Source organism: Adelges cooleyi, unplaced genomic scaffold (genome assembly GCF_023614345.1).
Source record: "Adelges cooleyi isolate 19-005CV unplaced genomic scaffold, UGA_ACOO_1.1 ACOO_flye_CR_arks_rails_tigmint_CR_PRNA_247, whole genome shotgun sequence".
In the NCBI taxonomy this organism is placed as follows: Eukaryota; Metazoa; Arthropoda; class Insecta; order Hemiptera; family Adelgidae; genus Adelges; species Adelges cooleyi.
Window position 1 is genome coordinate 3,757,735 of NW_026095912.1, and position 21,040 is coordinate 3,778,774.

At 27.2% G+C, this 21,040-nt stretch overlaps 1 protein-coding gene across 1 annotated transcript in view; it reads right to left on the bottom strand.

Annotated features, from left to right (window-relative positions):
* Positions 1 to 16,726, bottom strand: part of LOC126836979 (uncharacterized) — a 28,302-nt gene extending 11,576 nt beyond the window's left edge. Inside the window, exons 1-4 of the mRNA XM_050570704.1 lie at positions 16,644 to 16,726; positions 15,721 to 15,851; positions 15,408 to 15,624; positions 14,801 to 15,046 (exon numbers count right to left, since the gene is read on the bottom strand). Coding sequence (XP_050426661.1) covers positions 14,801 to 15,046; positions 15,408 to 15,624; positions 15,721 to 15,851; positions 16,644 to 16,677 — 628 coding nt within the window. The 5' untranslated portion in view covers positions 16,678 to 16,726. The remainder of the gene's footprint in view (positions 1 to 14,800; positions 15,047 to 15,407; positions 15,625 to 15,720; positions 15,852 to 16,643) is intronic.
* Between the last annotated feature and the right edge of the window lie 4,314 nt (positions 16,727 to 21,040).

Below are 21,040 nucleotides of genomic sequence, written 5' to 3' on the forward strand. Positions count from 1 at the left end.
TAGTATAAGAACTTTAACATAACCAATGTTATTTCTGTTTTAGTCATGACTTTCTTTTTCTTATTCTTAATTTTATTTTCTATGTTTTACTTACCCACGCTGCCGTAAAAAAGTATACTGATACGATGAGAAGAGAAATTTTAAAATACATGTTTTATTATATTTTAGTACTTAAACGAAAATTCGCTTACGTGTAAAATAAAATTACCTGAGTACCACCAATGCGATTAAATAAATGAGCTGTTGTGATTTTTGTACATGCTCAAGTTTGCGGTAAAAACATCGGTGTTTATTTACTTGGTATACGCACAAATCTAATAAAAAACAAAATTTGTAAAACTTGGTTTTTAGCTCGTATGTCGAAAAAAACATACACTTGGACATTCAATTTACAATTTTTGTGCATATGACTCCATATGTGGCCAGGTAAATACAACTGTACGATGGTAGTATGGAAAATAATGTAAAGTTTATAAAAACATGTTTTTATAATCCAAAAAATAACGTTTAAGTCGATAATAAAAATAGGTCAGGCAAATTCATAACGTGTATAGAACATAATTTTGTTTTATATAATAGTTTTGTATATCAAAATACTTCCACTTCCCTATAACACTCTAAATTCCGATAAATCCCTTCACAAAGGCCGGGATTAACTTATTCAGGTGCCCTTGTATTGTCACGAGCATTACTTTCTTCTATTTCTATCATTTATTTTATTTTTTTCTGTTCCTCTTTTTCTTTTAGTATTTTACTTATCCTTTCCTCTTCTCTTTTCTGTTCTTCGTTTTGTATTTAAATTATTATTTTCTGTTGTTCTTCTTCAGTTAATCGTTAAAAACGTGAATAGTATTTTAAGTTAAAAAACGTAGTAGTGGTCATTAACAGTTTGCTAGATACAGTTTTTTTAGGTGTATGTCAAATTAGGCATGAATGGTGCCTTTTTTATTATATAGAATTTATAAACTAAATATTTCTAACCGTCAGGACTATCATTCACCTTATAAACGATTGGTTCTGATTGCGAGAGTTTGTAAAGTTTAATGAGCGTTATAAGTTAAAACGAAATTAATAACACAATATTTTATAAAAATCAAAAAACATATTTTAATATTTGTATTTAAAACACGGGACAAAACTAATTTCTTTTATAATTTACATTTCTACAATTAAGAAATAATAACAAAACGTGAAGAAAAAATGGACATTAATAAATGTATTATAAAATAACAACTTTTCAATCATATATCTAACATCAAGAGTAGTGAAATGCTGCGACTGCAAAATCATCATTATACTTTATAACTGATAGAAATTAATTATATAAATGTTATTATAACTGTATAAAAAAAAATGTAGTGCAATATTACATTTTTATTTTCGTCGACCTCCTTATTGTATTCCGACACCAATACTAGTATCTCTTGCAGGGGGTCTATTCTTGAAAATTTTCTACTACCATTTCGTATACGAAATGTCACTTTCTACTGGTTTTTTAAAACTGTATTCTTGAAATTGCGTTTTCTATTACTCTTTCTATTCTACTACGCATTCGTATACGAATTACATTATATTACCTGAATTATTATATTATCTAGCTTTATATATTATATTATAATATTATTTTATGTAATATTATATTATATTAATATATTTTATATTATGTAATCTTTAATTAATTACAAAATTGTTAATATACATATATTTTGTAAAATAAAAAATGTATGAGTAATAACCAAATTCGGTTCCAATGATATTATCATTTATCTGTGTTGTTTTATACTCGGTATAAAAAAAATAAAAATTCGATATTTTTATAGGTTATCGATACTAAAATATCGATTTATCGACATTTCAACAAAAATATCGATATTATCGATGTTTCGATATTGTCGTTATATTTTGCACATCCCTTAACTCATCATAACTACTCTAGCAGTGGTCAAACACACACCTCAGAATATACTCTCTAATTTTATCGACATGTCAAAACCAAAAAAATCTCACGTTACGGGAGAGCAAAAAAGTGCACTTATAGATTACATGGAAAGTCATCCCGAACTAATGAGAGGGAAGTTTACGTCCTCTTTTACTATAAACTCTGCCAAGAGGTTATGGGAGGAATGCCGAGATGTTTTAAATAACATTTGTGGACCTCAAAAAGAATGGTCCGAATGGCGCAAAGTAAGTACCTATAAAAATAATATTATATTTTTTTTAATTATAATAGATATGTATACTTAATTGCAACACTTACAAAAATGTATTATTTATTAAAAATGTATTAATCATGTTTTTTTTTCGTTGAAAATTACATAATTAGTTTTTCTGCCAAACTCCGTTGATGTACATAATAATTTTAAAGTTGTATAATTAAAACCTTAGATCATTTTTTCATCACACTTAAAACTACCTTGACTTTTTAAAGTTATAGTTAATATTCAAATTCAACAAGCTATTACTTTTAAAAACATAATTAAAATTCAATTTTTTATTATTTAACAAACACTACAACTTTTTTTAATTTAATATTGACAGGTCATTTATATAAGATTCATAAAATATAATCTCATTTTATTGGAGAGATTTTTTAAAAATTGGGTTGAAACTAATTGTTATCATAGGCAAACTTTAATAACTATAGTTATTTTAATACAACTTCTGTATTAAATTGTTTAACCTTTATTCTAATAACTATTTAAGTTCTGTGTTCAAAACAAAAAATGTTTTTACATTTTGTAATTATTATATTTATACTTAACCTCAGTAAACATATTAATTAAGAACACAAAGAACCAAAGGGTATAAGACATTTGTTTTATAATCTGTAGATGGCTATACACATATGTGTAACTATGGCTCAAAATTTTCAATAAAATGTTGTCTTATATTCCTTGGTTTCTAGGGATACATACAAACTATACAAAATTAGATGCGAATAATTTTATAATAAATATATATTTTTTTAAAAGATTTATAAGGTGTACCTTAAACAGTTATGAAATTAATAATAAATAATTTTTACAACAAATTTTATCTTAAGACCCATTTAATCAAATAATAATATTTAATATTTTTAAGACATGGCAGGATTTAAAGTCAAAAAAAAAAAAAAAAAACAGAGAGTAGGGCTAGTATGACCAAAACTGGTGGCGGGATCTCATTAACCGAGACACTAACTCCAGTAGAGGACAGAATTTTATCATCTATAGGTGTGATACCGGTTAGTGGCGATCCATATTCAACCTAATCGAATGCCACTTTTGATTTCATCTCATCGCAACCAACAACATCTGCAGAAGCATTCTCGCCATTATTATTTGAAAAATCACCTCAAGGGTCTGTGAGTATTATCAATAGTGGGTAAGTATAATTCAATGACATTTTTTACAATCTTAAAATATATTAGGTGTTATATTCTAGTATGAGAGGTAACATAAAACATAAAATGAATAACAAAATGGTGTTTATTATAAAACGTCAGAATATAAAATAAATTATTAAATTAAAATATCAAATTATTTTGCTTGAATCTTTCTAGACATGAGACAACAACTGCTGGTATAACTAATATAGGTGAGCCTTCGACATCAGCGTGTAGTGGATTGGATGAGGGATATAAAGTGAAAATCCCAAATAAAGAAAAACGGTAAGAAAAATATTTAAGTATATGTATTAGACAAACTAACTTAAAATTTGCTAATCTAAAATTTATAGTACACTTTCCTAATATATTTTTTTTGTAGGCCTAAAACTTCTAAATGGGTATCTAAAAAACCCAAATTGGAAAAAACTCAACTTGCCTCTCAACATTTGTCAACAATTAGCGACAACCGCAACAAAATAATGGAGTCCTATTATTCTAATAAAATTGAGTTATTGAAAAGACAAACCGATTTAAAAGAAAGAGCTACAAAGGCAAAAGAAAAAATGGCCAAAGCCTTATGTTTGTTGGCCGGATTAAATGATTCTTCGGAAAGTGAAGAAGAAATTGATTCTACGGCAACCTGAAATTCGTATTTAAAAAAAACGCAATTTAAGCCACTAAAAATTTTATAAATATTAAATAGTATTACAAGCTGTGTACCCAAGTAAAATGTTTTGATGAAAAAAAAAGCTCAAATTTGACTGTTAATTGTTTTTAGATTTCGTATTCTGGATTTTCGGATTTAAATAAATCCAAAATCTGAAATCAAGTTATAGTCAAACTTGCGTTTTTTTTTCAATTTTTATCAAAAACAATTAACTTAGGTACACGACGCTATACTTTAATAATATTTAATACTTATACGATTTTTGTGTGGCTTCAAATGCGCTTATTTTTAAATACGGATTTTCGGATTTATATCACTGCAATTCAGGCATTACTATATTATTAATGTATACAATTAAAATTATTGTCATTACTAAAAACTAAAATTATTAATATGAATTAACTATGTTTCTGATAATGTTGTTGAAGATTATGTTTAAAATATTTCACCAACATGTTTTGAACGACAAACCATGCGTAAAACATAATTATTTAGTTATCAATATAATTTAATTCAAGTACTAAATAAACTAATACATTTTCAACTTTTTGTGATTACGGGTCATTTTAGGTAGAAAAATGCTAGTCCCCCCTCCCATCCCAAAAAAAAAATAATCAAATATCCGCCAATGACTCGTATGAACAAGTAGTAATATGAATAGTCATCACTAACCGATACTATGTAAACATTGTTTGCACAATTTGTTGACGCACTAGTCGTCCTGCTATAAGATCACGGTTGATTCGACGTTGTACATTATTAGCATCTGGATCAACCATAGGTTCGAAAATGCCAAGATCAAAATAATTTGAATTTATGTCATCTAAATCGATGAGAGGGACATTTTCCATTATACACAAATTATGCAACACAATGCAAGATTTTATTATTTTGGATGCTTTATTTGGCAAATAATGTAAAACACGGTGTTTCAGCAAACATCTAAACAGTTTAAAATAAAATGTTGAAATATCACAGACTATGAAGTATGTTATACTAATCAAACAATAGGTGTATATTACCTAAATCGCATTTTTAGAACCCCGTTACAACGTTCAATAATTGAGCGAACTTTACAAAATGACTCGTTAAATAATGCTTCTGGAGAATTTGGAGCCGGATCTATGAACGGTGTCAAAAGCCAAGGACGTAAAGCATATCCTGAGTCACCTAACAAAGAATGAAGGCTTATTTTAAATAATCAAAGAAATTAGCAATAATATTTTATTAAACCTATACCTATTAAAAAATAAGACTTGAAACCATTTTCATGCAAGTCTAACATTAATGTTTTTACATTACTTTCATTCCAAATATGCGCATCATTTGCAGAACCAGGAAAACGTGCCGAAACATTCATTATGCGTAAATTTGCATCACAAATCTTTAAATATACTTGGTGTTATTATTAAACATCATCAACATGTATCTGTTTAGTGCTAAGTATATAGTTTATCATTAAACTGTTTTGCAAGGCATGCAACTGCATGCTTTGTAGGTTATTGTTACCACAATAATAGACAACTATATTCATGTATGAGATTTTTAATGATTATAAACTATTTATCTAAATTATTATGTCTATTACATTACACATTATAAATGATTATAAATTATATTTTACACGTTAATATTGTAATAATAATTAAAAATTATACCTACCAATTGAGTATTTATAGAATGATACCCTTTTCTATTTACATAAATATGCTCGGGGTATAACTCATCTTCAGTTCTTGGCGGTATTATTGCAATATGTGTGCAATCTATAGCACCAATCACACCAGGTAACCGGAATTTATTAAAGAACCTAATAATAATAACAATTGATATGTATTATAATAAAATATATTATCTATAGCATAATATATATAGTAATTTATCTTTATACTAGTAATTGGAAATATCCGAATAGACCATAGTCAAATATCAAGTTAAAATATTTTGGATTAAAGTTATTAAAATATTCGAAATTTTCTATTAATGGTTCTCAATTTTCCTACTTTTACTACCACTAATGAGTACTACTTACTCTTCCCTAACAGAAATTAACTCATTAATGTTATGCGGAAAAGAAACATATTTGTCGAAAACTGCCGGCTCACACAAAGCTGAGGTTACTTCTTCTATAATTCGGCTCACAGAACTTTGACTATTAGAAGTATGTCGATTCGCGCCAACACCTTGTTGATAATTATAACTGCCAACAGCAAAAAAACGTAAAGCGGTAAAAACCTATAATTTATACCATAAAGTAAATTAAAGATGTACATTAAATCCGTAACATTTATTTATCAATATTCTATAAATCTGACCTTTCGCTCAATGGTTAAAGCACTTCTCCTTGAAGGCGCTACCATGAATGGACGTACCATTTCAACAACCCTTCGGCATAATTCTTTTGAAAGACGGTATAAACTAATAAATTGTCTATCTGTTAGGTCTAAATTATTAAATAATATCAAGTATGAAAACACTTTTAAAAACCCATGTTTTACTTATTAACGGATAATTAACATTTAAATTACTCAGCTTCATCGATTCTTTTGAGTATATAATTAAGAGTAAAACGTATTTATATACTGCATAGTACTTAATAGTCCAAAATGTTGTCAAATATTTAAATATACCAATTGGTTTACTATTCATATTATTTCTAAATATTTATGATTACTCTAAATAGTAAAATTAAATTTAGTTAAATGTATTCACTATAAAATATAGTCTATATATTTAGTAGGTGGTATTTAGTACAAATTGCACTTTATCAACATTCTATAGTACACTAATGTAATGTTTAAATTTTAATAAATCATTTATTTGGTTGTTTGGTTCTGATTTATGTTCATTATATTGTATTGAAAATAGTTTTTAGTTGATAATTAATTACAATATATTATAATAACACAAAATTATAATTATTTAAGACTTTATTACTATTATGAAAATTATTGGTAGGAAGAACTAACTTAGAAAGTTGTACTTACTAAATATTAGTATTTATAGATTAGGAATTTTCGAATTAATTTGTATTTTTTTATTCTTCTCCAAACAGTCTTGCATGCTAATAATTATGGGTATGTAGTAATGACAGCAAAATGTTAAAATATATATATAGACATATTTTATTTTAGTAATATAATAACTATTTTAATAGTAACATAAAATATTAAATCTGTGTACTTACATTCAAAAGAATCAATAGGCTCATAAGTTCGCCTAGTTACTTCTCCGTCAAGTTCTCTTTGTTCCAACTCTTCGATAGCAAATAATTGCATTATTAAATCATCATCATCCATTTTAAAAAAAAGTTATGCAGTAATGACAACACTTAGCTTTTATAAAACCTATAGTTAGACTAGGCAGACCTTACTTATCTCGTAGGTTTTCGGTCTTTAGTAATAATCTTGCCGAAATGTTCAGACACCGGCAGTAATCACTAAACGATAAATGGATATCGACAAACGTAGTCAACAATAGAGGTAACACATTATTTAAAATAATTTACGGTAAATTCAGTAAAACACTTTACACAGTCGACACTGTTGACTATACAATACAAATTGATAACTATTGGTAATTTCGACTTTTAAGATTAAGTTAAAGTTTTTGATTATAGTACGTTCCCATAAATTATGACACCGTGGTTAACAAAGTACAAACACCGCAAACAGTATTATATGTACAATAATATATCTTATGGTATTAACTAGAGAGACTAAATAAATAATTTTTATGAAATCTTTCTATTGTAAACAATATCGCATAAAATACGAAAATTATGTGATCATTACGGCGTGACAATATATGTATACCGGTGTCACATCGGTATAATATAAAGTTATACAATAACCATAGGTACAATAAAATCCTATGTAACTCCATTAACCCTAACTATGCATTTGTTGCGTCCAATTATTATTTTTTGGCGTACTTCATATTCACGCGGACTATATATTCTATTAAATATGTTTTGATATATGTAATAACTAATAAATATGTAACAAATATAATATTAGATATGTAAGTAATATAACGATGAATTGAGGTTTTGCATTATATGTACTTATTATCATAACGTGGAACTATTATTTGATTTTTATAATTATTATTATTTTAAAGATAATAATTTGTCATTATTAAATATAAGTATTTCACGTCATATTGATACTAAACATTTATATTAATCTATAATAATAATATAGCATAGTAAATTTAATTTATACTCTAAATATATATTTTATGTAGTACACATATTATTTATTATAAATAATATAGATTAAATTATTATTATTGTTATTATAGATTAAAGTAATCGTATAAGTATAAGTATGAGTATAAGTAATCGTTATTCGTACGCGAATCATAGATTCTACTGCCTATACCCCAGTAGTTGCAACGTATACGAATTGGACCCATAATAGAATGTTATTCGAGTGCTTTGAGGGACCGCAGTAGAAAATTATTCATGTACGAATAGTCATATAACACTGTTTTAAATGGTATTCTTGACATTCGCATACGAACATTTCGTATACGAATCGGTCGTATACGAATAATTTTCGAATGGTTTCAAGAATAGACCCCCTGCTCAATAGCGGAGGGTTCTATTAACAGGTTATAAAACATTTTGTTTTTGTTAATAAAAAAATAATTATGATAAGTTAATTTCAAAGTAATATAAATGTAAACTTACGGAAGTGATCCGACCTTAACAGCCTAAAATATTCATTGGACACGATTTTTATCGATAGAAAAAAGTCATTTAGGCTTGGTCTTCACCTTCTCCTTCACATTTGCCTTTGCCTTAATTGCTTTCGCCTACAACTTCGCCTTTACCTTCAACACCTTCTTTGTCTTTTTTTTTTAAACTTCCATAAAAAGAATTACTTTTAAAGAAGTGAAAGTTTTTGCCTAATATTAATTACATAAAAAATAATATTAATTAACTTTCTTAAGTATTTTGTTATGGAGAACATTTTTTTTTGTATATACTATTTCGGTATTACCTTCCATTCGTCCTTTATCTTATCCAGAGTGCTCAAATAAATCAAAAAATTGTAATATATATTATAGCCCTATTTTATAATGAAATCTACTTTTGGACTAATTTTCATATACTCTAAGACTTTTTATAAAAAAAAAGTTTATAAGGTAATTTTACTTTCCATTTCTTTCATACTGAGTAGTTGGGCTCACTAAACATTGCGATTATAATATATATGTACAGTTGTACTGGGTTATTTAAATTTCTTGTTATAGTTATTGTTTTAACTGTTTTAATTATATAATATAGCTAAAATTTATTCTTACATAATTATACAATTACCTAATAATAAAATATTAAGATAAAATTTCAATAACTAATTATCGTATATATATGTAAAATATCCATTTACTCAAGTCCTTATCCTTCCGCTTATACTCCACCATTGGATTCGAATACAACCAATATTCTAACACAAACTTAGGATATCTAAAAACAAGCAACCCGTGTTTGGATAACGACTAACGTTAGCCACATGTTGTGCTTAAGTCCAATATTTTATAACAAGGTTTAAAATTATTAATTTATACCAAAAAATTATAAAAATTTTAAATTTTAATTTAGCACCGTGTAAAAATAATTGGTGTTGTTAATCTTATTATACAAACTGTTTAGTATGCTTGGTTATTTGAATGGTTATAATGGGATTAGGACCAAGTAAAAATATAAATCGTATTGTTAAGATTCTAAAAAAAAAAGTTAGCGTTCAATTAAGAAACGTTGTTATAGGTAATTATGTTTTACTAATTGTACTTATAATACTCTTGTTGTTTGAAAGCGTCCATCAATTTAGTATAGTGTTTTAAAGACTTAAAAAATTGTTTATTTAATTCAAAATATAGTTATATACATGTTTTATATTTTTGATTGCGTATCTGAATTTTGTAGATGGGCTCTAATTTCTGGTCGTCCAAAATGTTTCTACTTGACAACAATAAAAAATTATTATTTGTTACGTTTTTGAAATACAAAACTGTTTTTAAAATTATTTATTTTAAAAAATCTTTTGTTCAGGTTTCATTTACATATTTTTTTAATAATGTTGACTAATCATTGTGTAAAATTTGAATTATCAATTATTCAAAGTTGACAATTATCATCAATAGTGATAAAGTATGTTAGTATCATCGAGACGCTGTTTATTACATATTATGACGTGTGAAAAAGTTGATCATAACGGCAATCATGATTATAAACAAAAAACAAATGTTATACCAAATACAACAAACAATTTAAATTGGTTAGGTTAAATTTTGATGTAATGTCAATATATCTTACTAAGCCTTTCTCTAGATCTTTTTCCTTGTGGTTTCCATTTCAATGCTACTCTAACTGTTTCGTTCTCGCCTCTTCTCATTATATGACCTAACCATTGTATCCTTAGGCTAAAGACTGGTTAGGTAGGTATGCTTGTTACTGGTGCTAGTTCCAACTTATCGTACATATCTCCTTCGCCAGTTCCCTGTTGTTTTATAGATGATAGGCCCACATATTTTCCTCCATACTCTGTCCTCGAAAGTCCTCGAGATCCTCTCTGTTTGTTTAGTCGTCGTCCAAGCTTTGCCACCACACATGAGAGTCGGTCTTATAAAAGCCATATACAGTCTTACTTTCGTTTTCCTAGACATCATTTTGGATGTTAAAATTTTTATCATAGCGTAGCACGCATTTTGGGCTTTATTAATCCGAATACTTATTTCCTATGACCAGTCATTCTTTGTGCTTAACGTTGCTCTCAAATATTTAAAATCGCTAACTTTTTCATAGGTTAAGACTTCCATCTCATTGGGGCCCACCCCACTCTCAATGAGTTCCATTATCTTTGTCTTTTCAGTATGTATATCAAGACCTATTTTTTTCGCTTCATCTTAATGTTAATTTGTTAATCTGTTATTACTGTTAATCTTATTATAAAAATTATTAAATATGCTTCATTGTTTATATAGTTATCTTATGATTATTACCCAGTAAATAACACAAATCATACTGAAAGAATCTTGAAAAAAAAAATGAAAATTTACAATTGTCATAATACCTATTACAAATGTTTTTTTTTTATAAATATCATAATCATTAAATAATGATTAGGTTTTCTATATTCAGGGTGATTTTTTCATCGTGAGCTACTCAATATCTAAAAGGGTTAAAAAAGATATTCAATTTTTTTTCAGGATGTTTTTATACAATGTGGTCTCATTTTTTTACAATTCTATATAAAACTTTCTGTATAGCACTTTTCAATAAAATACCAAACTTTGAAATTACTTATAAATCATTAAAAAAAATTATGACCCAAAGGAATAAAGTCTAATGTGTCGAAAAAAAATAAAACATTTTTGAAACTTTGACTTTAAGACTTATTTAAGAGCTGTAAGAATTTGCTTTTTTTAAATTTCGTTGTATAGTGCTATATTAAAGAGCCTATGAACTTGTTAGGGCTTAAACCAAAAACTCAGAAATTTGTACATGTTTATTTATATGTAAAGGGTAATTTATTTATCATGGGCCATTTAATATCTCATAGGGTTTAACATGAAATTAAACATTATTTTTTTCATAATGTTTTTATACAATGTGATCTTAAATTTTCACGATTTTTTTTGTTTTTACCCCCTCCCAACTAAGTTTTTTGATAGCAACTTTTGAAACTAAAATAGTAACGTACATATTTTATTAACTTTTTAAATTGAGAATAATGTACTAAATATGTTGACTGGTTGATAACAAGTCTCGGATAACGAATTTCAAAGTTATAAGAGTTTTAAAATTAGGATTAGAGATAGTGTGGTTGGGAAATGCGAGCATATAAAAATAATACTTTACTACACTTTTCCTCCTGCCCCAAACTTGAAACTTCAATAACTTCAAAAATAAATATCCGAATGCTGGTTATCGACTAGTCAAAATTTTAAGTACATTATTCTCAATTTAAAAAGTTAATAAAATATATACGTTACCATTAAAGTTTCAAAAGTTGATATCAAAAAAAATTAGTATGGAGAAAAATTGTAAAATATTTAAATCGAATTGTATAAAAACGATATGAAAAAAAAATTGTATTTCTTATTAAACCCTATGAGATATTGAGTAGTTCACGATAAGTGGATCACCTTGTGTACATATAAGTAAGTGTTGTACAAATTGCAGAATTTTTATTTCAAGCCCTAAAAAGTTATAGGCTATTAAAAATTGCATACATCATAATAAATTAAAAAAAAATTATGAATCAAAAGTGTGTAGTTAAATGTGTCAGAATACATTTTTTTGTTTTTAATTAAGACCTTACAACATAAAAATGAAATATAATATAACATTTTTAATGTTTTTTTTCAATTTTTAGCTACTTAACAATTGAAAAAAAAATTGTTTAGTGGTGTTATGAAAAAGAACACTTGAATTACAATATTATTCAGTGAACATTTCGAAAATATAATTATTTATTAAGTAACATGGTCGTAGACTTAAGGGGTTTTCATATTAAATGTACAAAAAATAACATCGCCCCAAACCAAATATTTTGTCTCAACATTTTTTTTTTCACTTTTCCGATTTTATACAACTTTTTAAAGAGGATATAAAAGTTAGAGGCATTTGGATAATCCACTCGCACACAGATCAGGTGATTTAGCATGACCCTTTCATAAATGACGGGATTTGTTATATTATATGTATATACATATATTTTTTTTAAATGGTATTTATTTATACGGAACAAGACAAAATACTCAAAATATAATTATTCATAAATAGGAGTAATATATACTTTAATAAAACATTTTTTTTGCTTTCTTATTTTAAGATACAAAACAAGCCGCACGTTTTCAAAAAAATAAAAATGGTGCAGTAATAAAACGTCAAACAAAAATTTAAAATCATAATCATTTTGCCGGCTCCACTTTTCTTAAGGGACTTCCACGTCCCCATAACAGTCTAAAATGCCGATGAACCCTTTCATAAATGCCGGGATTCACTTCTTCAGGTGCCCTTATATTGTCACGGCGGTCCTTTTCTTCTTTTTCCAACTTTTCTTTTAATCTATTCTTTTCCTGTTCATATTTTCGGAATATAATTATTCTTTCCCGTTCTCTTTTCTCTTCTTCTTTCTCTTCTTCTTCTTGAATTACTTTTAATCTTTTCTGTTCTTCTTCTTCAGTTAATCGTAGAAAACGTAAATAGTATTTCAAGTAAAAGAACGTAGAAGTGGTCATTGAACCGTTTACTAGAAACAGTTTTTTTAGGTGATATCAAATTAGGCATGAATAGTAAATTATAAAATGTGTAAATTAATTCTTACCATCAGGATTTTCATCCACATGACTAAGGAAACGATTTCCTTTCATTTGCGAGAGGCGGTATACTTTAATGAGCGATTTAAGTTCCGGTATTTCGGAAACCACTAACACAAAATTAATAACTCAAAAGTAATAAAAATCAAATAACATGTTTTAATATTTGTATTTAGAACATGAGACAAGTCTAATTTATTCTATAATATACATTTCTACAATTGAGAAATAATAACAAAACGTGGAGACTAAAATGTGCATTAATAAAAGTATTGTATTAGTGATGCACTATACTAAATCACAATATGGTGTAAGATAAATATATACACTGGATGGCCCACAATGATTTGACAATTCAAATAACTTTTGTTCTAGTGAATTATTTTTTTTTTAATTTAAACTCATTGCGCTATCAGCACAATGGTTTTCGTGCTCTTACCTGTTTTACTTTTTTTAATTTTTTTAAAATGTGTTTTATTACGTTTGCTTCATAAAAAAATACATAAATACAAATTATAAATGAGTATAAATTATTATAAAAAAAAATCTTAAAAATATTCATTGGAACAAAGTTACTGACTTACTGTTGAAATCAATTATTGTTTATTCAAAATGATTTAACCAAATATAATACTTATATCATGTTTATAATAATTACTTAAAAGATTGTCTGTTATTTCGTAAGTTCTAGCAAGCGAGAAAAATTCATTATAGCTGATCACACCGTTAGAGTTTACGTCGTACGAAGAGAACTCCTCAATCATATCTCTAACATCAATATAAGTAAAACGCAGCAACTGCAAAATCATCATTATACCTTATTAATGTTTGGAACTAATTATATAATTGTTATTAACACTGTATAAAAATATAAACGTAATTCAATATTACAGTAGCGTTTTCGTCGACCTCCTTATTGTAATCCGACACAAAGGCTAGTACCTCTTGCAGCTCATTAGCCGGGGGTTCTATAAACAGGTTATTAAACATTTTGTTTTTGTTAATAAAAAAGTAATTATGATAAATTAATTTTAAACTAATATAAATTAACACTTACGAACGTGTTCGATTTCGTATAGCAACCCAACATAGTCATTGGAAACGATTTGTAACGACAGAAATAAGTCTACTACGCTATCAGTAGGAAGATTAACGTAAAACGATGTATACAAATCGGAACATTTTCTTAGCAGTGCCATGTCTAGACCTCTACCCTAAATATAAATTAATACGGTTAATTTTTAAAACACAGAAATGTTAGCACACATAAGACATCGAGTAAGATATGGTTATACAGCGAACCGTTTCCATACATTTGGTTTATGCTTCAATATGGTCGCAAGGAACGTCAGTGCATTAATCGAATCTCCATCTAAAAATACATTAGTTTTCAATATTAACATACTTTAAGTATGTTTGAAATACATTTTTACCATTAAATTCTTTTTTTATGTTTTCCTCAAATACAGGGTCTAGGTTTAAATATTCGTCTATTAGGCTCACTAATTCAGCATGGGTAAGAAGGCCGTTTGGCTCGCTTTTGTCTTGGCCTTTGTCCCTTCCTTCACTTTTGCCTTCGCCTTTGCCTTCGCCTTTGCCTTCTCCTTCGCCTACTGCTTGGCCTTCACCTTCGCTTTCACCTTCATTCAAGAATAATAGTGCGTTAATTGAGTCTCCATCTAAAAATAAATGACACTTTTTAATGTTACCAAACTTTAAGCATATTTTTCAAAACATTTTTACCATTAAATTCATTCTTTGTTTCCTCTTCATGTTTCCGTTCTAGGAATGAATCATCGTCTATTAGGCTCACTAATTCAACACGGGTATGAAGGCCGTTTGCCTCGCCTTTGTCTTGGCCTTTGCCCCTTTCTTTACTTTTGCCTTCGCCTTTGCCTTCTCCTTCGCCTTCTGCTTGGCCTTCACCTTCACTTTCACCTTCATTCAAGAATAATAGTGCGTTAATTGAGTCTCCATCTAAAAATAAATGACACTTTTTAATGTTACCAAACTTTAAGCATATTTTTAAAACATTTTTACCATTAAATTCATTCTTTGTTTCCTCTTCATGTTTCGGTTCTAGGAATGAATCGTCGTCTATTAGGCTCACTAATTCAACACGGGTATGAAGGCCGTTTGCCTCGCCTTTGTCTTGGCCTTCAACTTTTCTTTCACCTTCGTTTTTAACACCTTTTTTGTCTTGTTTTTTGAAAATTTTTATGAAAAGATTTACTTCAAAAGAAGTGAACGATTTTCCCTAATATTAATTGCATAAAAAAATAATTTTAAATAACTTTCTTAAGAATTTTGTTTTGGAGAACATTTCTTTTTGTATGTAATATTTCGGCATTACCTTCCAGTCGTCATTTATCTTATCTAGAGTGCCCAAATGCATTAATAGATCCGGTAAACTTTTGTCATCAATCATAGCTACATTTTCCAAATTGTAATTGCTCGCGTTTTTATCATTATAATATCGTCTATCTATAATACTCGATGTTATTAATGGTCATAATAAATATACGTAGTTATAATGCAAATTATTTATGTAAAATTAGTTTTATTCACTTATAGAACTCATTATAAAATTATTGTTTGCGACTATTAAATTTCCGTTTTTATTTATAACTCAGCAAAAACAATCCTAAAGATATGTGTTTTTTTGGGCAGCTATGAATTGTATGCGTAACAAAAATATCCATGTCAAGTTAATAATAAACAAAACCAAGGGGTGTCATAGAATTAAACAAATATCACGGCCGAATATGACAAAAATAACTTTCATATAAACTCCACAGTGTGAATCTGTATCGGTGGAAATACAGATTGGATGTCGCACAAGGTTATTTTAGTATTTGGGTTGATCGTACTATATAAACAATAGTTTTAATATGTAAAAAACAGTTTATAATGCAATTTTACTTTCCTTTTTCCTTAATACTGAGTAGTTGGGCTCACTAAACACTGCGATCATAATATGTATGTACAATTGTACTGGGTTATTCCAATTTCTTGTTGTAGTTATTGTTTCAATGAAATAATCGTATTAGCTAAAACGGTTTCTCACAAAATCCTCAACACATAGATAGTCATTTGATTTCCTAAAGTAACTCTTTAATAATACCTTTTAAAATCATTATAATAATATAAACAGAAATTTGTTTTTGTTAAATACGGAACCTTTAAAATTATACAATTATCTTAAAATAAAATACTATAAGGTAAAAGTTGAATAACTCTGACTATCGTAATATATTATAAAAAATATCCATTTACTCAAGTCCTTATCCTTCCGCATATACTCCGCCATTGTGATTCTTTTCTTATAACCATTTGCTATTCTGTACTGTTTAACTATCTTAACGTATTCCTTGATAGCGTTTTTGCTTATTCCGGCGCTCTGCAAAACATCATATTATACGCTATCTAATAGTATAGGTCTTTTAAAATAACCAATGTAATTTCTGTTTTAAGCATGACTATTTTTTCTTATTCTTAATCTTATTATCTATGTTTTACTTACCCACGCTGTCGTAAAAAAATATATTGATACGATGAGAAGAGGAATTTTGAAAAACATGTTTTATTATATTTGAGTACTTAAACGAAAATTCGCTTACGTGTAAAATAAAATAACATGAGTTCAACCAAAGCGATTAAATAAATGAGCTGATGTTGTTTTTGATGCTCAAGTTTGCGGTAAAACATCGGTGTTCATGTACTCGGTAAACATACAAATCTAATAAAAAACAAAATTTGTAAAATCTGATTTTGAGCCCGTATGTAGAAAAAAAACATACACTTTGAATTCAATTTACAATTGTTGTGCACAATGACTCATATGTGGCCAGGTACAACTGTAATAATACAACTGTACGATGGTAGTATGGAAAAAAATGTAAAGTTTATAAAAACATGTTTTTATAAACCGAAAAATAACGTTTAAGTCTATAGTAAAAATAGGTCAGGCAAAATCATAACGTGTATAGGAACAAATTTTGTTTTATACATACAGTTTTGTATATAAAAATATGGTTTCCCCTCTGTTATGTTACATTTGTTGAAAAAAACACACCTAACACAAAACAAGATACTAGATACATGTACAAGAGACTTCATTATAAAAAAAATATATCCAACAAATGCAAGAACAAAAAATTACATGTTGTGCTCAAATCCATAAATGTTAAGACAAAAAAGTTTAAAAACATGGTTTATATCCAACTGTTCAAAAGTTATATATACTTATAATTTTGTAAGTTGTAGCCTTATAAAAAATAATTACTATAGTTAATCTCATTATGAGATCATAGGGTTGTGACCAATTAAAAATATAAATCAAATTGTTTGGATTCTGAACTAAAAAAAAATGTAAATTTATAACCGTCATTTACTGGTTTATCGTATGACATTACTTTGCACTTAGTAGGGTGATTTCACAAATAGAGCTACTCAACTAGGTTTGACACGATTAACGTATGTTCTTAACTTATTGTAAAGTTGGTACTGACTACCATTGTAGTTGCACACTCCTATAGTACAATGTATGGTACAATGTATTATCAATTAAGTTATTTTTATTTGACCTCTCAAAAACATTCCTAGTTTTTATTTTGTTTCCAACAACGATAAAATTAAAATAGGCAATATAAAATGTATTACATTTTTATTTTTAATTAATATTAAAATTTAAATTTAGAAAAATAATATTGATTTGTTGTAAAAACAAAAGTATTACTCTGGTTTTTGACAGAAACATCCTATAAAGTTTTAAATTTGGGAAAATAAAAAATATATACAGAGTGATTTATCATGGACCACTAAATATCTCATATGGTTTAATATGAATTAAATTTTGTTTTTTTACAATGTGATCTAAATTTTTTCACTGTTTTATTTTTATTTTTATCCTTCTACCAACTTGGTTTTTTTATAGCAACTTTTGAAACTTAAATGGTAACCCATATACTTCATTAACCTTTCAAATTAAGTTATCGAAGTTAAAATTACGAATCAAAAGAATAAAGTCTGATGTGTCAAAATAAAAAAAACCATTTTTGAAACTTTGGAGCTGTAAGAATTTCCTTTTTTTTTAATTCCGTTGTATAGTGCTATATTAAATAGCCAATGATGTATGACTTCTTAGGACTTAAACCAAAAATTCAGAAATTTGTACACCCTTACTTATATGCATCGAGTGATTTTTTAATCATGGGCCACTCAATATCTCATAGGGTTTAATAAGAAAACACAATATTTTTTAAACGATGTGATTTCAATTTTTGGCAACTTTTTTTGTTTTTATCCCCCTTCCAACTTAGTATTTTTGTTAGCAACTTTTTAAACTTATATGGTAACCCATATATTTTATTAACCTTACAAATTAAGAATATTGTACTAAACATTTTGGGTGGTCGATAACCAGCTTCGTAAGACTATTTTTGGAAATAGAAATAAGACTTTAATAGCTAGGATGGGAGGGAAAGTGCGGTTGAGATATGCGCGCAGATGAAAATAATACTCCAAAAATAGTTATCCAAAACTGGTTATCAACCAGCCGAAATTTTTAGTACGTTATTCTCAATTTAAAAAGTTAATGAAATGTATACGTAACCGTTTAAGTTTCAAAAGTTTCTATCAAAAAAACTAAGTTGGAAGGGGGGTAAAAACAAAAAAAATTTTGAAAATTGAGATCACATTTTATAAAAACACTATCTAAAGAAAAAATTAATTTCTTATTAAACTCAGTGAGATATTGAGTGTTTCGCGATAAGTTTATCACCTTGTATAAATGTATATTATATATGTACGCAGTTTAAACACAGATTATTTTTGAAAAGTTAATCTTTATTAATAATACTATCCTTTCAAACTCATAGAACATCCTTATTTAGCTATAACTCTACAAGAAAATGACAAAAGTAGTGTTGTTTTTTTGAGGAACTATAAAATAATCTCGTCATAAAATAACTGTATAAAATTGAAAATGTTGACATCATAGTATTGTTAGCATTGTACAATTTCTTAAAGTAATATTTTTATTGTGTTCAAAAAAAAAAATATTTATTAATTTGTAAAATAAAAATGTGTTTCCCCATCTGCCCTTTTATAAAATAATCAATTTCAAAACAAACTGGCAAAATTATATTTAAATCAATGATTAAATACAATTTTTTTTTTACTTTCTTTATTTCAAATTTTCAAAATAACTGAACAGGTGAACAAAATTTCAAAATAATAATAATTTTTCCGTTTCCTTTATTTTAGCGGGTTCGCCATGCCTCTACAAAACCCATATGAACCCTTTCATAAATGCCGGGATTGTTTTCTTCCAAACCCCTTAAATTATTATCGTCCGGGATATTTTCCGTTTCATGGTGGCTTGTTTGCACTACGGTTTCAAAACTATTTTGCCGGAAACTTGTTTGTTGCACTGCGTTTCCAAAGTTATTTCTCCGTGCCCTTCTTTGTTGTTCTGCGATTTCAAAATTATGCAATGGGTTTCCAGAATTATTATACCGAAAATCTGCAAGTGTCCTGTCATTTAATCTTTTCTGTTCTTTATCTTCAAATAATCTTATGTTTTTTAAGTCTTCGTTTAATTTTTTCTGTTCATTATCTTCAAATAATCTTATCCTTTTTAAGTCTTCGTTTAATCTTTTCTGTTCATTATCTTCAAATAATCTTTTCTGTTTATTATCTTCAAATAATCTTATCATTTCTAAGTCTTCGTTTAATCTATTCTGTTCATTATTTTCAAATAATCTTTTCTGTTTATTATCTTCAAATAATCTTATCTTTTTTAAGTCTTCTTCGTTTAATCTTTTCTGTTCTTTTTCTTCAAATAATCTTATCATTTCTAAGTCTTCGTTTAATCTATTCTGTTCATTATTTTCAAATAATCTTTTCTGTTTATTATCTTCAAATAATCTTATCTTTTTTAAGTCTTCTTCGTTTAATCTTTTCTGTTCTTTTTCTTCAAATAATCTTATCATTTCTAAGTCTTCGTTTAATCTTTTCTGTTCATTATCTTCAAATAATCTTTTCTGTTCATTATCTTCAAATAATCTTTTCTGTTCATTATCTTCAAATAATCTTATGTTTTTTAAGTCTTCGTTTAATCTTTTCTGTTCTTTTTCTTCAAATAATCTTATCATTTTTAAGTCTTTGTTTAATCTTTTCTGTTCATTATTTTCAAATAATCTTTTCTGTTCATTATCTTCAAATAATCTTTTCTGTTCATTATCTTCAAATAATCTTATCTTTTTTAAGTCTTCTTCGTTTAATCTTTTCTGTTCTTTTTCTTCAAATAATCTTACCATTTCTAAGTCTTCGTTTAATCTTTTCTGTTCTTTTTCTTCAAATAATCTTAAGTTTTTTAAGTCTTCGTTTAATCTTTTCTGTTCTTTTTCTTCAATTAATCTTTTTCGTTCTATTTCTTTAGTTAATACTTTCTGTTCTTCTTCTTCAATTAATCTTATCCGTTCTTCTTCATCAAAAAATCGACGGAAACGTAAATAGTATTTCAAGTAAAAGAACGTAGTAGTGGTCATTGAACAGTTAGCTAGAAACATTTATTTTAAGTGTATATCAAATTACGCAAGAATAGTACCTTTTTTATTATATAAAAATTTATAAATTAAATAGTTCTTACCGTCAGGATTTTTATCTAC